Source organism: Acinonyx jubatus, chromosome D1, assembly GCF_027475565.1.
Source record: "Acinonyx jubatus isolate Ajub_Pintada_27869175 chromosome D1, VMU_Ajub_asm_v1.0, whole genome shotgun sequence".
In the NCBI taxonomy this organism is placed as follows: domain Eukaryota; kingdom Metazoa; phylum Chordata; class Mammalia; order Carnivora; family Felidae; genus Acinonyx; species Acinonyx jubatus.
This window is the reverse complement of record NC_069390.1, coordinates 53497580-53516972: the sequence shown is the minus strand read 5'-3', so window position 1 is coordinate 53516972 and position 19393 is coordinate 53497580. Positions and strand designations below refer to the sequence as shown.

The following is a 19393-nucleotide window of genomic DNA, read 5'->3' as shown; positions in this document are numbered from 1 at the left end:
TCTATACAAAAAAATCAGATCATCTACAAATAGAAATAGTTTTACTTCCTCCTTTATAATCCAGATAGCTTTTATTTTATTGCCTTTTCAAACTGACCTGGCTAGAATTTCCAATAGAATGTTGAATAAATTGGTGAGAATGGACATCCTTGTTTTGTTCATCATTTTAGGGTAAAGCATTCAGTCTGTCACCATTAAGTATAATGTTACTTGAACTTTTCACAGATATCTATTTATCAACTGAGAAAGTAACTTTTCTTCCTAATTTTTGAGTGCTTTTACTATAAATGGATGTTCAATTTTGTCAAAAGTTTTTCCTGCATCTATTCATATATTGAGATGATCATTTTGTTTTTGTCTGTTATTCTATTGTTTTAGTGTAAGTATATGTATATTTTTTTCTTTTTTTCCCTCCAACTTTAAATAAACCTTGCATTTCTGGGATGAATCCCCCTTGGTTATAGTATATAATCTTTTCTATATGTTGCTGAATTTGGTTTGATAATATGTTATTGAGGATATTTGCATCTCTATTCACAAGATATGTTGGTTTTTAATATTCTTTCCTGTGATGTCTTTGATTTTGACATCAGGGTAAAATGGCACCAATAGAATGAGTTGGATTTGTTCTCTCCTCTTCCATTTTCTGAAAGAATTTTTGAAAAATTAACATTAATTTTTCTTTAGGTATTTCGTTAATTAACCAGTGAATTCATCTAGATCTGGGTTTTTCTTCTTTGGAAATTTAAAAATTACTGACTCATGATTATCAAAGAACCAACTTTTGGTTTTGTTGATTTTATATATTGTTTTTTAATTCTCTATTTAATTAATTTCCACTAGCTTAATCATTATTATTTTCTTCTTTTTGCTTTTAATTTTTTAACGTTTATTTATTTTTTAGAGAGATAGAGTGCAAGCAGGGAGGGGCAGAGAGTGAGGTAGAAACAGAATCTGAAGCAGGCTCCAGGCTCTGAGCTGTCAGAACAGAGCCAGATGCAGGGTTTGAACTTACAAACCACGAGATCATTGCCTGAGCCAAAGTCAGACACTTAACTGACTGGGCCCCCAGGCACTCATCTTCTTTTTGCTTGATTTAAAGTCAGTTTGCTCTTTTCCCCCAGCATTTTAAAGTGTATGGTTAGGTAATTGATTTGAGATACTTTCTTTTTCAATGTAGGCATTATGGCTATAAATTTTCCTCTAAGCAATCTTTAGCTTCACCTCACAATTTTGGTATGTCATGTCTTTATTTTCATTCATCTCAAAGTACTTTCTAAATCCTTTCGTGATTTCTTTTTTGGCCCATTATTTTTAGGAGTATATTGTTTAATTTTCTAGTATTTGTGAATTTACAAATTTTTGTTACTCATTTATAATTTAATTCCATTGTGGCCCATTTCTCTTGGAGTTAATCCCCTGATTTACATGCATAGATAGGCAGGATAGAATATGGCCTATTCAGTTTGCCTCTCTTGTCGTGAATCCTGTTCCTTATAATAGAGCTAGGGAAAGAGTGATTGAGGCCCCAGTATTCTCTGGCTGCCTTGCCTGGGATAGAGCTTCTGCAGTATGACTATGGTTGAATGCATGAAGACAGCCACTGACCTCTTGACTGCATTCACCTGGAATTTAGCTTCCACAGTTGGAGCTGAGGTGAAAAGAATGAGGAATATGGTGGTCTGCCCTTTCCAGGAGATATTGTAGCCTTAGACTGACAACTGGTGAAGATGGAGGTGGGGCTGGGGCTGGGGAAGGAAGCCCTATGTCCTTAGCTAAATGGAGTGGAGCTATCAATATGCTGCACTGTGGGGGAAGGGAGGGGCAAATGCTGGCTCCTATTCAAGGTCCACAGACTCCCACTGTTCTTACAGTAATTTAATAGATTTTCTTGAACAGTTCTTCTGCTGTATGCACTTAGGGCAATTTTCAGAGAATTTAAATGTTTATACCCATGTCTATATATAATTTTCACGATTTATGGTTGTTTCCCTGGGGAAACTATCCACAGATTTCCTCATGTTACCATTCTTCCCTTTTTTTTTTTTTTTTTTTTTTTTTTTGTAATAGGCTTCCTGCCCAGTGTGCAGCCCAGTGCTGGGCTTGATCTTTCTGCTGTTCTGAAAATTGATCTTTCCAGTTCTTTAGTTTATAGTTTTTTAAAAAATGTTTCTTTGTTTGTTTATGTATTTATTTATTGAGAGAAAACATGAGTTGGGGGGGGGCAGAGAGAAAGAGAGAGAGAGAGAGACCCAAGCAGGCTCCAAGCTCTGTGTGGAACCCCACAGGGGGCTTGATCCCACCACTGTGAGATCATGACTTGAGCCAAAGTCAAGAGTCAGAGGCTTAACTGACTGAGCCACCCAGGTACCCCTTGACTTTACAGTTTGAAGAGCACATTTTGATGGTATCTTGATCTTTCCAGCTTGGAAAATAGCAACAACATTGCTAAGAATATATTATTCTTACACATTCTATTAATCATTTTGCTTACATATTGTCACATATCACGTAGTACATCAGATTTTTATTGGTTGCTTTATATCTACATATTTCACTAATTATGATAATATCTTGTTGTTTGTCTCTGCCACCCTATCATATTGTGCAGTGTCTGGCAATAGGAGACACCCAGTAAATGAAAGAATGAATCAATGGTGGTTAAATTATATATAAGAATAATAGATAGGGGTGCATGGGTGGCTCAGTCAGTTAAGCGTTGGACTCTTGATTTCAGCTGAGGTCATGATCTCATGGTTTGTGAGATCAAGCCCCGTGTTGGGCTCTGTGCTGATGGTGTGGAGCCTGCTTGAAATTCTCTCTCTCTCTCTCTCTCTCTGCCCCTCCCCTGCTCATACTCTCTCTCTCTCTCTCACAAAATAAATAGATAAACATTTTTTAAAAATATAAAAAAAGGATAATAGACAGGAGGGTTTAATTGAAGATTAAGCAAAACTTAATAACTTTTTATTATGTATACTTTAAAAAAACAAAATGAGACAGAAAGATATGTTACAGTTTTAAGTATGATTTTGGAGGCAAATAATAGGCAAAGCATTCATGTTACCTACTTTCATTCATGCTTTCAGAAATTTATATTAATATATATAATACCCAGGCGCACCTGGATGGCTCAGTCGGTTGAGCATCTGACTCTTCATTTTGGCTCAGGTCATGATCTCATGGTTCATGAGTTTGAGCCCCATATCAGGCTCGGTGCTGACAGTGTGGAGCGTGCTTGGGATTCTCTCTCTCTCTCTCTCTCTCTCTCTCTCTGTCTCTCTCTCCCTCTCCCTCCCCCCCCCAGAATAAATAAATAAACATATACATATATATATATATCCCATAATATTAGGATATTATTAGGATATTATATTATATTATACCCATAATATTAAGATATTTTATTGCTTATTTTTAAAGAGTAGATTAGTAATAGTTCTACTGAAGATAAAAAATAAATTTCTGTCAAATTGCATCTCCTACCCATCCTACCCAACTTTCTAGTTTTTTTGGTTTCAGGTCACTAATGAAAGCATACTGATTAAACACTAGGTCTTAGAAATGATAGCTAAGGAGTAGATTTTATTAAAAAGGTATTAGAGTCAAACCTCAAATCACTTGGGGAAGAGGACTTTTTTAATGGCCCTATGGATCTGCTTGGTTTTTACACTGTAAATAATAGGATTCATCACTGGTGGAAGAAGCAAACACACATTAACCATAAGAATGTGTAACATAAGGAGGCGCCTTTTTCCCAAACCTATGGACAAAGCACAAGCTAATGAGAGGAATGTAGAAGATGGCCACAGCACCTATGTGGGAAATACAAGTGCTAAAGGCTTTATGCCAGTCCTCTAGGGAAGCAATGTTTAGGATAGTCTTAATAATCAGAATATAGGAGAGAAAAATAAAGGTGGAGTCCACTCCCACAGTAACTACAAGGGCAGTAAGTCCTAAAACACTGTTGATCTTATTGTCAGAACATGAAGCCAGATTATATCAGGATGGAAACAATAAGGATGAGGAAGCACATGGCTTTGGCAGAAGGATAAACGTTTAAGAAGTAGGACCAGAGGCACTAGGATCACTGTTACCCTGACAAGGACAGCAAACCATACTTTGACAATTCTGGAATCAGTTAAGATGGCAGCATAGCTCAGTGGGTTACAAATGGCAATGAAGTGGTCAAAGGCCATTGCCAGGAGCACTGAGGACTCCATGACAGTAAAGAGTTCAATGAAGAATGTCTGGGCAACACAGGCGTGGAAACTGATTTGTCTTGCACTGAACCAGAATATACCCAACATAGTGACCAGCATTGAAATATACAAGCCCAAGTCAGTGGTTGAGAGCATAGAGAGGAAATAGTACATAGGTGCATGGAGACTTGACTTGGTGATGGTGAAAAACAGGATTAAAGCATTCCCAGAGAGGGAAGTCATATACAGATAGCAGAAGAGGATGAAGGTCCAGGTGTGGGTAGCTTCAAGACGTGGAGATGTTTTCCCGTCAGGAAAAAGAATAGAGAAGTTGAAGTGATGTTAGGAAAGGATGACATCATTACTATGGAAGAATAATTCTTTTGAAATAAAATACCCTAGAAGGAGAAATGAAAACACCATTCAGCAATTTAATTGTGATTTCTATTAACTATAGTTAGAGAAATCAAATTGCAGATTACTCCTAGGACTTCATCCTCTCCTTTTTGCTTCTCAGTTATTTCTTTTCTTTTTGCTTTATTGAGCTTCCCCTCCATGATTCATATTTCCTAATTCACAAAAGAGAATAGGAATTTTTTTTATCTCAGCAGTACTTTTTCTTGTCTTCCTCTTTAACTCTAAGCATTTTCTTTCCCCCTTCTCTGTACTTCCTGCATAGAGAATTGTAGCAAGATAATCTGAAAATGTCAAGAATTTAATGGATTTCTCAAAGTAATATTAGTTTTTAAAAGTAAGATTTATTACTTAATAAAATATACATATCTTTGAGTGTTTTTATTTTAGTGCATTATCATGGAATTTGTCATACACTTTAAAGACATATAGTCTTTTCAGGAAATAATTTTATACGTCAAAATAACCTATTCATTATTTCTTCATCAATGGATCTTATCCCTGGCTTGTTAAGGTTGCTTCTAATCTGAGGTTAGATTTCTAATATTGATTTTTTATTTTCTTATCTGTTATTACTGTAGTGTTGACACATAATTGTTAAAGAAAATTTTCTGTAGCATCATTGTCAGCAGTTAGTCTCTTTCAAAGATAACTGTATTCAATTTCAAAGCTAAGATTGAACTGCATGTACAGAGGCCAGCTTAGTGTTGTTGCGATCATTGCCATCTGTTACTTACATATAGCCTCAGAAGAGTATATTTACAGAGGGTGTCTTCATGAAAGCAAACACACATTTGAGCTTTCAGCTCCACCAATAGGTAGCATCTGAAATGAAACTTACTATTTTGTAGATGAGGTCCTGGGTAAGTTTTCTTCTCCTTCCTTTCTTCTTTCCTGTATTGACTTAACTCTTGTGATCTAGTCCCCTTAATGTACTGGAAAGTCTTGCTAAGAGCTTCACTAAGCCAATATGGTGGTGCTCTGAATACCCTAAATTTTCTTCTCTTTGGCTTCTCAGAAACTGGTGACTTTCCTCTTAGTCCTAGTCATTGGCTGGAATCCTGTTGGTCCTTCATGAACATTTGGAACCATGAAGTCTCCAACTACCTGATTTGGAGAATATACTCCTACAGCTGTGTTATACCTACACAATTTTACCTCCTTAGTTATTGAAACATTCTGGCTCCAAATCTTAGTTTGTGACACCTCTTGTTAATACCTGTTGTATTTCTTGGTCAGTGGATCTTATCCGTGGCTATTTATTTTTAAATAAATAAATTTTAAATAAATAAATCTCTGGCTACTCATTTTTAAATCTCTAGCTACTATTACTATCTAGTCTCAACTTTTATTCCTGCTCTCACAAGTTACTGAGATTCCAACACATATTACATCTGAGGCTGCTCAGTTTGGGTTAATTCACAAAATAGGCACATGTCTTTGGTCTTGTCATTTAATGTTAATATTAAGGTTAATGGAATTAGATAATCTCCATTATTGTTTTTTTAAAATTTTTTTAATGTTTATTTTTGAGAGAGAGAGAGAGAGAGAGAGAGAGAGAGACAGAGAGACAGAGCATGAGCGGGGGAGGGGCAGAGAGAGAGGGAGACACAGAATCCAAAGCAGGCTCCAGGCTCTGAGCTGTCAGCACAGAGCCTGACGCAGGGCTCGAACTCACGAACTGTGAGATCATGACCTGAGCCGAAGTCGGATGCCCAACCGACTGAGCCACCCAGGCGCCCCTATTGTTTTCTTATTCCACGCAATTGCAGCTTTAAAAAAAATCACAGAAATAAGCTTGTGGGCATTACTTAATATCCTAAATATTTGAGAGATTATGGAAAGGGCCCTATGCAGAAATTTTAAGTATGTAATATAGGCATTATGGAATAGTTACTATCCTGATTATAAGATGATTCATGTTTCATAATAATTTGACCCAAAAGTGTATTAAGTGAAATGAAATAAATTTCTCAGTTCTCTGGCATCATTCAAAAAAAATCCTTTTATCAGATAATTTATGACAAACATTTTAAAGGTCTATATAGAAGATAGAGAAATTACTAGATAAACAATCTCCTGGAGCGCCTGGGTGGCTCAATTGGTTAAGCGTCCGACTCTTGCTCTCTGCTCAGGTCATGATCTCATGGTTCATGGGTTCAAGGCCCCTGTTGGCCTCCACACTGACAATAGAGCTTGCTTGGAATTCTCTCTCTCTCTCTCTCTCTCTCTCAAAATAAATAAATAAGCCTAAAAAGAGAAAAAGAAAAAAGATTCCCTGATGGCTGGAATCATCAATACAAATTTTAGCAGATTTAATTTAAATAAAATAAATACTCAAGAAGGTTAATATTTCCATTGTCAGGAAAGTAGCAGCAGTAGGGTTCAAGAAGACATATTATTTTTATTTTCAAAGTCTCTTCTAAGAAGAGACTTATAAATGAAATGCCTTCATTTATAACATTTTAGAGTAATGTAGAATCCTAGAATTATTGAATTGGAATGTACCTTAGAAATATTTTAATTTCTGTTCTTCTACTTGCCTAAAAGCAACTGCTTAATTTTATTAGTCTTATTCCTGTTAAGATGAATTGAAGAGATGGCTGTTTAAAAAAAAAAAGAATAGTCAGAAATTATAAAGTTTAGAATCAGCCAGGAGAAGAGAAAACTAAGAGCAAACACATGGTTGTGTTCAAATGGTTGAAATGTTATTATATTTGAGAACTACATTTGATCTGTGTGCCATACAGAAGATAACACTTATATCTTCTGAAAACTGGAGGGAATTTATAAGATGCTCCTTTAAGAAGTACTTTAATGCATGGAATGATCCAGAAACAGTGCAGGAATGAGCTTCCAGTACTACTTGTCAAAACAGTAACTTTACTAAGCAAAAATACTGAAGATTCATTCAGTCATTCAGAAAAAAATATATTTCCCATGTGCCTTGGATGAGAAACAGGAAATTAAATGCTAAGTGTAATGATGTCTCTGATCCTGAAAACACTTAGATGACAAGGGAACACAGACAAGTAACATGGAATTAGAGTATAAAGAGTAAATCTAGAATGCTATGAGAGCACATAAACACAACAAACTCATTGTGAGGAATAAGGAATTGTTTCCAGTAAATAATGATGTCTAGATCGAGATCTGAATTCTAAGTAGAGGTATCAAGAAATGGATTCAGGTGTGTGTGTGGTGTGTGATGGTTGATTTTATGTGTCAACTTGACTGGGCCACCCTATATATCTGATTAAATGTTATTTCTGGGTATGTCTGTGAAGGGATTAATGTTTGAGTCAGTCAGTAGATTGAGTATAGCAGATTACCCTTCCCACTGTGGGTGGGCCTCATTCAGTTAGTTGAAGGCCTGAATAGAATGAAAAAGCAGAGGAAGGAGGAGTTCTTTCTCTCTGCCTGACTGCCAAACTGGGACATGGGTCTTCTGCCCTTGGGCTGGGATTTACACCATTGGTGCTTCTAGTTTTCAGGAGCCTTCAGACTTGGATTGGTACTACACCATTGGCTTTCCAGGATCTCCAGCTTACAAATGGCAGACTGTGGGATTTCTTAGCCTCCATAATTGTGTGAACCAATTCTTCATAATAAATCCCTACCTACCTACCTGCCTACCTACCTACCTACCTACCTACCTACCTACCATCTCCTATTTGTTCTGTTTCTCTAGAGTATGAAAGAGGAGGGAAATGATAATGGAAGAAAAATTCTGGAATCATAGGACTTAGAATATTTTTTTCAAGTTTTCATTAAAAATTTTTTTAATGTTTATTTATTTTTGAGAGAGAGCGTGAGAGAGCAAGCATGAGCAGGGCAGAGCATGAGAGAGGCAGAGCATGAGACAGAGACAGAATCTGAAGAAGGCTCCAGTCTCTGAGCTATCAGCACAGAGCCCGATGTGAGGCTTGAACTCACAGACTGCGAGATCATGAACCTGAGCCTAATGGGATGCTTAACTGACTGAGCCACTCAGGCACCCCTCAAGTTTTTGTTTAAATTCCAGTTAGTAAACATACAGTGTACTATTAGTTTCAGGTGTACAATATAGTGATTCAACACCTCCACACATCACACAGTGCTTCTCACAACAAAGGCACTCCTTAATCCCCATCACCTATTTAACTCATCCCCCGACCCTCTACCCCTCTGGTAATCATTATTTTGTTATCTACAGTTAAGAGTCTATTTCTTGGTTTTCCTTTATTTTGTTCCCTATGTCTGTTTGTTTTGTTTTTTAAATTCCACATATGAGTGAAATCATATGGTATTTGTCTTTCTCTGACTGACTTATTTCACTTAGCATAATACCTTCTAGCTCCATTCATTTTATTGCAAATGTCAAGATTTCATTCTTTTTTATGGCTGTGTAATATTCCACTGTATATACATTCCACATCTTTAGCCATTCATCAGTCGATGGACCTTTGGACTCTTTCCATAATTTGGCTTTTGTTGATAATGTGCTATAAACATCAGGGTGCATATATCCCTTCGAATCAGTATTTTTGTATCCCTTGGGTAAATATCTAGTAGTGCAATTGCTGGATTGTTGGTAGTTCTATTTTTAACTTTTTGAGGCACCTCCATACTGTTTTCCAGAGTGGCTGCACCAGTTTGCATCCCCACCAACCTTTTAAGAGGGTTCCCCTTTCTCTGAATCCTTAATTTAGAATGTTTGATACTATTTTCTCATTGGTAAATTGGAGGTAATATAGTTACTTTGAAAGTAGTTAAGATCTATCATTTATAAAATCCCAAAATGTGTCAGGCTTTATATGAATTTTGTGCTTTATGTAGATTATCTTAATTAATTTAAAAATCAATTTGCTTATAATATCCTAAATTTTCATCCCAGGAATGTAAAAATTAGAGAGATAAACAAATTATAATATTTCACACAGTGGAAAAGCTAGGATTTGAATTCCATGTATGTAAATTTAAAATTGGTTACAATTCTACTATGCTACATATCAATTCTTCTTGATGTGGTGAAATTTATAGAATAACATTAAAAAATAAACTTTTGTTACATATGCATGTAAATTACTAAAATTTCAAATATTCATGGGGTTTTTCCTCTTTCCATAGAAGTACACTGTCATTGTTCCTTGGTTCTAAACATTACTATAAATGCATATGTATTAGGGCATCAAACACTTGATATTTGATAAATTTGTTTTTTCACTTCCTGATTTTTGTTGCTTTATTTAAAACTTATTTCCTTATCAACAGAGAGGGGAAATGGAAAGCTATTATTTTCTTACATGCTAAATTATTAAAACCACTGGTAAAATGAATCATGCATGTTGGATAATGATGCCTCCTGGAATCATGGATTTGAGCCATGGATACTTCTATTAGTGCTGCTCATTTTCATAGCCACTGCTGACCTATTTAACCTAAGTTAGTTGACTTCAAATGCATCTCTTCATTTTCAATCTGGCTTGAATGTCTTAATCTCTTTAAGAATATTACCGTCTGTTATTCTGAATGGACCAGCATCATCCCTACTATAAGAAAAAGAACTAAAATTTCAAGCCTTACTAATAACGAATCTCTATTATTTTTGGACAAAGTATTTACTTCTTTGAAATTCAACATTGGATTTGGGCATATGACTCTAGATATGCCATATTCTGTGTTTTTGCTTAAAGAAATTATGTTGTACTTACTTTTTATGGCAGAATTCTACATTGATGACTCATTCAGTTTGGGGGCTATTCAGACTCCCTATGTCTAGCACTATGAACAATACATTTTAGATATTTTATCTTATCTAAGGAATCCCAGCCAGATTTTAAACTGACCACATGCTCTGGATTTTTGTATTTTCAAAATTTTGCTGTTTATGAATTTTTTCAGAATTGAGTTTCAAGGGGTACCTGGGTGGCTCAGTCAGTTCAGCATCCAACTCTTGGTTTTGGCTCAGGTTGGTTTTGGTGCTTACAGCGCAGAGTCTGCTTGAAACTTTCTCTCTCTCAAAATAAATAAATAAACTTGAAAAAAAAGAATTGAGATTCAGTAAATTGTGAAGAATTTCTAATTTTTATTTCTAAGCTTTGCTGAAAACTCTATGAGAATAGGACCTTTCCAGTAGTAGATTCTTAAATCAAAAGCAATTCCCAGCATCTTATGTTTACATGGTTGTTCTTATAATTTCATTTTAGAAATACTTCCTTTAATGAAGCCAAATTTCTTATTGCAGAATGAACCCACATAAATCATCTAACATTAATACATATCCACAGTCTCTCTGATGCATCTGTACTTACATCAAGTGAAGGCAATGAGGAAGAGACAAGGCTCTGAGGTCTCATTCACCTCTGAAGGAAGGGTATCTGTGAGAAACCCATTCTCAGGAGAGTTGTTTACCCCTCAGAAAAATCTATTTATTCCTAAGGGATCTTTCTGGCTAACTGTTTTTGCTTCAGAGACACTCTGCATGCCTAAATCTACTTGCTCTCCCTTGTGGTTTAATGTACTGCAATTGCTGAGGTTGTTTTCTTTTTTGACTTGCTATGATTAATATTGAAATATATGCCAAGAAAATATAAATATTGAAGAAACATGGAAAGTGTATGAACATAGTTTTCACACCTGCTTTAGGAAGGAGACCACTGAAATCATTTGATATACTCTGGTATTGTAGACCCAGTTGTTCCACATTGAGAAGATTTAAAGATTATTTTCTCCCCCCACCACTTCCTACAGGGATCAAAACAAATGAATGTTATATTGAAGATAATAAACAACAGAGAGATATATAGTTATACCTTGTGGTCGGTTAAACATCAGTCTTAGGCTTAGGTCATGATCTCATGGTTCATGAGTTTAAGCCCTGCATGGGGCTCTGTGCTGATAGCACAGAGCCTGGAGCCTGCTTCGGATTCTGTGTCTCCCTCTCTTTCTGCCCTTCCTCTTCTAGCTCTCTGTCTCCCTCAAAAATAAATTAAAAAACATAATAAAAATTGAAAATTTTATTTTCTCCATATCTGTGGACATTAATGCATAGAAAAAGGAAGGAAAAAAATCAAATTTATACAGTGGTTTCCTATAGAGAAGACAGAAAGACTGAACTTGAGGAAACATATCAAGGAGGACTTTCACTTTTTCTGTAAAATCTTTTATTAATAAGAGCATATTTATTATTTCTTGTATAACTAAAATATAATTTAAAAGGCTTTTAAAAAGTTTTTTTCTTCTTCTGATTTTCTTATGGAAAACAGAGGGAGGAGAAAGGGATAAGATTGGACATCTGAAACCTAAAAGGAAAATGTGATTTAATTTAAGAATTTTAGTGTCCTATGGGTGCCTGGGTAGCTCAGTCAGTTAAATGTCTGACTCTTGATTTCAGTTCAGGTCATAATCTCATGGTTTGTGGGATTGAGCCCTGTGTTGGGCTGTGTGCTGACAGCATGGAGTCTGCTTGGGATGCTCTTTCTCCCTCTCTCTCTCTCTGACCCTCTCCACTTCTCTCTCTCTCAAAAATAAATAAATACATATTTTTTAAAAAGAACTTTAGTGTCCTGAACAAAGTCTAAAAGTGGAGATGAAGAGATGTTTTCATGTTAGAATAGAAGAAATACAGATTCACTGGATGCAAGAGCAAATGGTAAGTGAGGAATTAAGGACGGTTTAGTAGTTTTTGTCTTTGGCACCTGGGAAATTTTTTTTTTTTAGTTATGTATAGTAGTTGGTTCTGGGAAGCCATTCATGGAGAAAAAAAGTGGCTAAAATTATTCTTAGTCAAGTTGGGCCTTATGCAAACTGGGGTAAATTCCAGAGACTGTGATCTCAGGTTCCAAAATAGCCCTTTGCCTGTGCAATTTGAATTGTTCAGATGGACTATTTGATAGTTCAGTTCAATATGTTCAGTTCAATTCAACAACTATCACCGAGTATCTGCTATGTGAAAGGTATTCTGCTAGATATTATAGAAGCTTCAAGGCTTTTTTTATTTAGGGAATTTATAGACTTGTGGCAGCCATTTTATATTAATATTAATATATATTTATATTTCTATTATTTCCATTTCTATGCCAAAAGTACATAAAGGCAAAAAAGATACTGGCAAAGTACTATAAAAGGTGAAATATAGGAAGGCAAGATCAAGTACCATTGGGCAATCATGAAAAATTTAATGACGAAGCTATTTAAAGATGAGCCTTGACATACAAGTAGAATTTCAAAGTGGAGGGTGGGTGTCAAGATTGAAGTAGAGTCAACAGTGAAGCTCAAGTCAATAGTGAACAGCTTTAGGAAAGTTGCATGTACATGAAGAAACAGTTAGCTGACTGCTTTTCTTAGACTGTGAGTATGTGAAAAGAGAGAGGGAGATAGATTAAATTTTAAAGGAAAGTTGAATCCAAATTTTGGAGGACTATATCAGAGATAGGAGCAGTTGCTTCATTTAGTTGGTGTATGAGAAGTGAACATGAAAGAGATACTTATTGTTTTGTTATTAAATTTTACTTGTGCTGTATATTTAGAAAATTAATTCAAAGTGAATGATGTGTGGTTTTAGGTGGAAACATCAGAGATATGGAAGTCAGTTAGTTATCTATAGGAATAGGGTAACTGAGAGGTAGTGAGAATCTGAATCAGTATTTTGGTGGTAGAAAAGATAAGATTGCCTTAGGTAGAACTAACAGCATTGTGGAGATATTTGAATTGGATGGAATCTAGTTCCACCCATCTCTAAAATTTCATGAGTTATAACTCCAATTTATGATCAATTTTCACTGACTTTGAAATGGGTCTTTATGGGTCAGTAATTGTTAAATATGAGTTCCCTTGGAACATACCAGTTTGAGCACAGATTTTTGAATCTGCTTTGTTTTTACACTATAAATGATGGGATTCATTACAGGGGGAATGAGCAAGTAAATATTAGCAATCAGTGTGGGCACATATGGTGGAGAATGTTTTCCAAATCTGTGAACAAAAGACAGGCTGATTAAAGGGATGTAGAATATGGCCACAGACGTGATATGAGAAATGCAGGTGTTGAAGGCCTTTTTCCTCTCCTCTGGGGATGCAATGTTGAGAACTGAGCGAATTATCAGGACATAGGAAATCAGGATAAAAATAGAGTCCACTCCAGCAGTAGAGATAATTGCAGTGAGTCCAAATGCACTGTTGATCTTTGTGTCTGAACATGAGAGCTTCATTACATCAGGGTGGAAACAGTAGGAATGATGGAGCACATGACTGCGGCAGAACGATAGACGCTTGAGAAGAAGGACTAGTGGTATCAGAATGACAGTTCCCCTGGTAACGACTGCCAAACCAATCTGTGCAATCCTTTCATGAGTTAGAATGGTAGCGTATCTCAAGGGGTTGGAAATGGCCACAAAACGATCAAAAGCCATAGCCAGGAGCACTGAAGATTCCATGAAAGTGAAGAGGTGAATGAAGAACATCTGTGATAAGCAGGCATTAAAGCTGATCTCCCTGGCATTGAGCCAGAATATTCCTAGTACTGTCACCAGTGTAGAGATGCATAAGCCAATGTCAGTGGTGGACAACATGGAGAGGAAATAGTACATGGGCTCATGGAGGCTTGGCTCAGTGAGGACTACGAACAGATCAGGGTATTCCCAGAAAGAGCAGTTAAATAGAGGCAGCAGAAGGGGATGGAAATCCAGGCATGGGCCCATTCAAGTCCAGGCACCCCAATCAAGAGGAAAGTAGGGAAAGTAGAATTATGGAAAATTGGCATTATGGTCTGCAGGAGCTGAATTATCTTGTAATATCTTGATTTTCTAAATTTAGAATTTAAAAATTACTTTTTGTTAAAGTTTAATACACAAAAACTTAGTAAAGTGCACAAAACTTTAGAGTACAGCTCAATAAAGTTTGGCATCTATATGGACTCATATAAATCCTTTCAAGATCAACTGATAGACTATTACTAGCAACCTAGAAGTCTTCCTAATGCCTCATCCTAATCAATCTCTTCTCCTATTGTAACCATTATTCTGACTTCTCTTACCATAATCAATTTTCCCTCTTCTTGATCTTTATATAAATAGAATCATACAGTATATACTACTTGCCTCTGGCTTCTTTCACTCAATATTATATCTGTGAGATTTGTCAGTGGAATGAGATAGTTAATTAAGTTCAATTTAATTTCATACCTAGCTATGAAATTGGTGTTTGGTGTGTATCACTTACTACCCTGGACTCTGATCAATATTTTTTTTGTTACATTTTTTATCCTTCAACTGGATTATAAGCTTATACTTATTAATATGGTCTCATGAAAATAAGAGGTTATTTTTAGCTAATCTTTGCTTAGTAGAATTCTTTGCTCATAGGAGATATTCAATATGTTTTTTGCTAATTTCTGTTTTATTTGCCCTTTCTGAAATACTCTAACCATGAGTAGATCCTGGCCTAAGAAAATAATTGGTTCCTTTTTGCCTTGGAATTTTAGAATTATTAAATTCAGATTCCAAGTGAAAATTTATTTTGACTTAGCAGAGAACATCAGGGACAACCCAGGAATCCACTTTAGATAAGGCCAGTTCATCCTATCTCATGACATATGTTTATTAGAGGGAACTAGAGGGAAGATGCTTCAGGTCCCATGGATCTGAAGTGTGATACTCTTTTTACTTTGTAAACTAAAATACTGCCTTGTTTATCATTATGGAACCTGCCTCTATTGTGGTAAAAATCAATAAGGAAATTGATAATCTTCTTTTGTAGCATTTATACCCTGCTGTTTCACCTGGCCTTTGATTTCTTACAGGGTTATTTGGATATAGATTATATGATTGATTAGACCATGTTCCAGATGATGTTCTAAGTATTTTACATAGATTACTTCATTTGAGCCTTTGAAAAGCCTAAGAGAGAAGTATTTTTTATTTATTACAGATGCATAAAGTGAAATTTAGAAGTTTGGACAAATAGCTGAAGGTCACAAAATCTGAAAGAACAAATGTTGGGAATCATAGAAAATAAGATTTTAGAAGTTGTGCTATTAACAACTGCACTACATTTTCCAACGATAATAATAATGGTACCAATAATAATTATATAAGGCAAATGTGTTAGAGATATCTATGTCTGCAAATCTCCTAATTATTTATCATCTTTATGGTTCAGAGTTGAAACAATTATTTCAGGATTGCTTAAGTATTATATGATTGTAAATAAACTAATGAGACTTGATTTTAGCAGATTGTAATTTCTTAAGCATATTGTTGGATGCTATAATTTAAATTAATCCACTGGATACTATAAGTTAAATTAACCCATGGTGTATATATTATAAAAATGAATTTATTGCTCAAAATATATTTTAAATCTCTTTAGGATATCTATTATTCCTTTAGAATCCATCCATGATAATTTCCGTTAAGAATGCCCATTTTTATACAATTTTATCATTAACTTTTTTTAATGTTTATTTATTTTTGAGAGAGAGAGAGAGAGAGAGAGAGAGAGGGAGAGAGAGAGAGAGGGACTGAGTGTGAGTCGGGGAGGGGCAGAGAGAGAGAGACACAGAATCTGAAGCAGGCTCCAGGCTTGGAGCTGTCAGCACAAAACCCATATACCATGAGATCCTGACCTGAGCCGAAGTCAGATGTTTAATCAACTGAGCCACCCAGGCGCCCCAATGCAATTTTATCATTTAAGTGACTATATAATTTACTTATGGATATAGATAAAAATTAGTTTGACTCTTTTAATAAACATGTTACCTACTTCTACATACTTTGAATTCCATAGGCAATCTATGAACAATGTTTTTATTCATTTATTTTCCTAATTGCATACTTATCTTTATCGTAGGCTAATTTCCTAAATATTAGATCCATGTATCTTACTCTGTAATTTTTCTGCTTCAGTATCTCAAAGTCCACTTGAGCACAAGATGACTGCATCTGAATTAGTCCCCAGAACCCCTACAACTTGTATGTTCTATTTTCCTCAGTTTGATAATAGCTCGTGGTAGCTTGATGTGCCAGGCTGCCTGATCCAGAAATCTGAATGTATTTCCACCTCCCATCTGTTGATCATCAATTTCTGTCGGTACTGCAAACTGTTTGTAATTCATACAGCATATTGCTCTCACAATTTTGTTTCTAAGAATTACAATAGACTTTAATTATAAAATAATTTTAGCTAGTACTGTCTGAAACAGTCTCTCCCAGTTTTCTATTCATTTTCAAGGAAGATAAAGGATGAAAGGAACAGACCAAAGAAGTACTAATGCTAAAACTGATATCCTACATCTGAGATATTTTGAGGGTGATTAACTCCTAAGGAATATGAGATCAGTTAAGTCAAAATATAGGATAGCACTTGAGTAATCAAAGAAAGGGTAAAATTCCTCTATTCTTTTAGGAAGAAGAATTGAAGTCTGATCTTCTAGATTAGTAGTCATTGCATATAAAGAAAGGTCTGGAGTTATATCCTGCTGCAGAGGAAAATCAGTTACCATCACAAGATGGTCTGCCAAAACAATGAATAGCAACATAATCTCCCTGGAAAGACAAAATGCTGTTCTTATGATTGAAGATGTTGTAGATTCAATTAATTAAATTAATTTATGTATTCATTCACAGAAAACTATTTAAAAGAGTCCTTCATTGTATCTTACTGAATTTAGAAGCAGTGTCTGTGGAATGTTACAAAGTTAACCACCTACATGGACAGGAAGAAGTGCCTGCATGCTATGAACATGCTGACCTGAGAGGCACGCTGGTCTTCATGTCCGGGGCCTGGGCTGAAACATGTACTAGGTGAAAGGTTGGAAGATTAATGAGAGAATAGTCCTAATATTCTTAGTGAGAAGAGAAATTAATATTGAGCCAGATTCTTTGCCCCACAAAGCTCTACCTGTCATTGCTTTAATTGAATAGCACCATGAATAGGCTGTGACTAACATTCCTAGATTTTTTCTGAGAAGATTTTGGTTTTGGAGTGAAGGTTCCCCTAGACAGACATAACAGGACCAGTGTGTGAATCCAGGTCTGTCTGCCTCTCTAGGTATGCTCATTTCACTGTGCCATACTGCTTCTGGTGTTCAGACAAAATGAAAAAGAAACAAATCAGATTGCTGAAGACTGAATGGAATAAATGTGCTACAGTAGGCATAAACCAATTAGAAACAGAAGTAAAACAATGGTAAGGATGTGCCAGTGATTTTGGTTATTATATGTGTCAGGAAATATATACATAGAAGAAGCACAGCTTTGCTATGATTAGCTAAATAGTTGAAAACAAAATGTCTTTATGGAATTTGGAATTTCTGAATAGGTATCAGGTTCATGGAAGTGAACTAAAGAATGGAGAGCAAGTATAATCGGTGGCTTCAAGGGTTTGGAGACCAGAGACCTGTGGTCGGTGGAGAGAGTCTTACCTTTCAAGATGTGGAGAATTACAGAGGATACAATACCAGAGACTAAATGAATTGTTGTCTTTAACTTCCCTTCCAAGAAACTCTTCCTTGGGTTTAAGCTAAATTACTCATGATGGAGCTTAAAGTCATCAGATACATTTTATTATAGAGACAACTAAGTAGTGGTGCTGATCTGAGACTAGCTGCTTGACTTGGCCTTTAGATAGGGAGGAGAGCTTCTTTTATCCTTATTTAGAGTGGGGTATATGAAGGTCACCTATTTACCTCTCCGTATGGAAAATTTTTACAAAGGACTTTGATGGTGTAGCCATTTACCCAACTGGGATAAATACACCCTTGGGGGATTTCTGTGCTAGTCTACTGTGCTTCACCTCTCTGCCCCAAGTTATTTAGCTAGCACCAGGAAATGCGGATGCTCTGACAAGAGAAAAAGGACCAAAGAAAAATAAACATATTGACACAATAACTCTGTGTTTATGTGTTTTAATTAAAAATGATATTGAACATGAATACAGCATTTAAGATGAGGATCCAATATTTCTTCTTGATTTTTATTCTATTTGTTTCTTGTAAATAATGAATTACACAGATTTTTTTGTACAACTAAGTGGAATAACAAATATTTTGAAAGTATTTCCAGGTAATAGCATAGTGCCAAGTACATAGATCATATAAATGAAATATTTGTTGAAATCAGCAAATGGATTCCTACAATTCAGAAGCAAACAGTAAAATAGAATTACAATGTTAAGGGATTCCATGCAGGTTACACTTTCAATAGAAGAAGAAAGATTTGTCAGCATAGCCATTCAAATGGAAGCAACTCCTAGAAAAAAATAGATTGGTTCTTCTTCAGGGATTATGTTAATTAACATTCGTATAGTGATTAATTTTTCCAAGTTATTTTAGGTACATTATCTTATTTTGTCTTAGTCACTCAGGCTAAAACAAACATTTTTAATTTACCTAACATATACTGATAAACAGTACTTAACACAAAATCTGTGGTCAGTAATGTTTGTCAAATTAATTTATCGCTCACTCTTGCAGATCTATTTCAAGTCTAGAAAAGAGAACCATATAAATACGCAAAATAGAAGCCATTTTATTAAAGTCTATTTGGTTGATGATTAGGCTAATTAGCTAATAAAGTTGGTTAAATGTAGGAGTCATAAAAGTAATTTTAACCTACACTGATCATTTTATTTTAACTTGAGACATATATGTAATTTATTCATCATTGTTTGATGTAGAGTTAGGGTCTTTCAATGTAGTTCTGCAAATTGCAATTTTATATTATCTTCCTTTGTAAACCATATCTTTAATAAGCTGTATACAATTTCCATTATAATAATTATGATGACTGAAGGAAAAG

General features: G+C 35.3%; 2 protein-coding genes and 1 pseudogene across 3 annotated transcripts in view; 1 reads left to right on the top strand and 2 right to left on the bottom strand.

The window, feature by feature from the left end:
* LOC106966067 (olfactory receptor 51H1-like) overlaps positions 1-19393 on the top strand; it is a 281581-nt gene that overhangs the window by 125289 nt on the left and 136899 nt on the right. The gene's annotated exons all lie outside the window — the stretch shown is intronic.
* On the bottom strand, positions 3618-4561 carry LOC106966072 (olfactory receptor 51F2-like; annotated as a pseudogene).
* On the bottom strand, positions 13415-14358 carry LOC106966071 (olfactory receptor 51F2-like). The gene is given in 2 exon segments (XM_027039677.2): positions 13415-14226; positions 14229-14358. Coding segments are annotated over 2 exon segments (942 nt in total).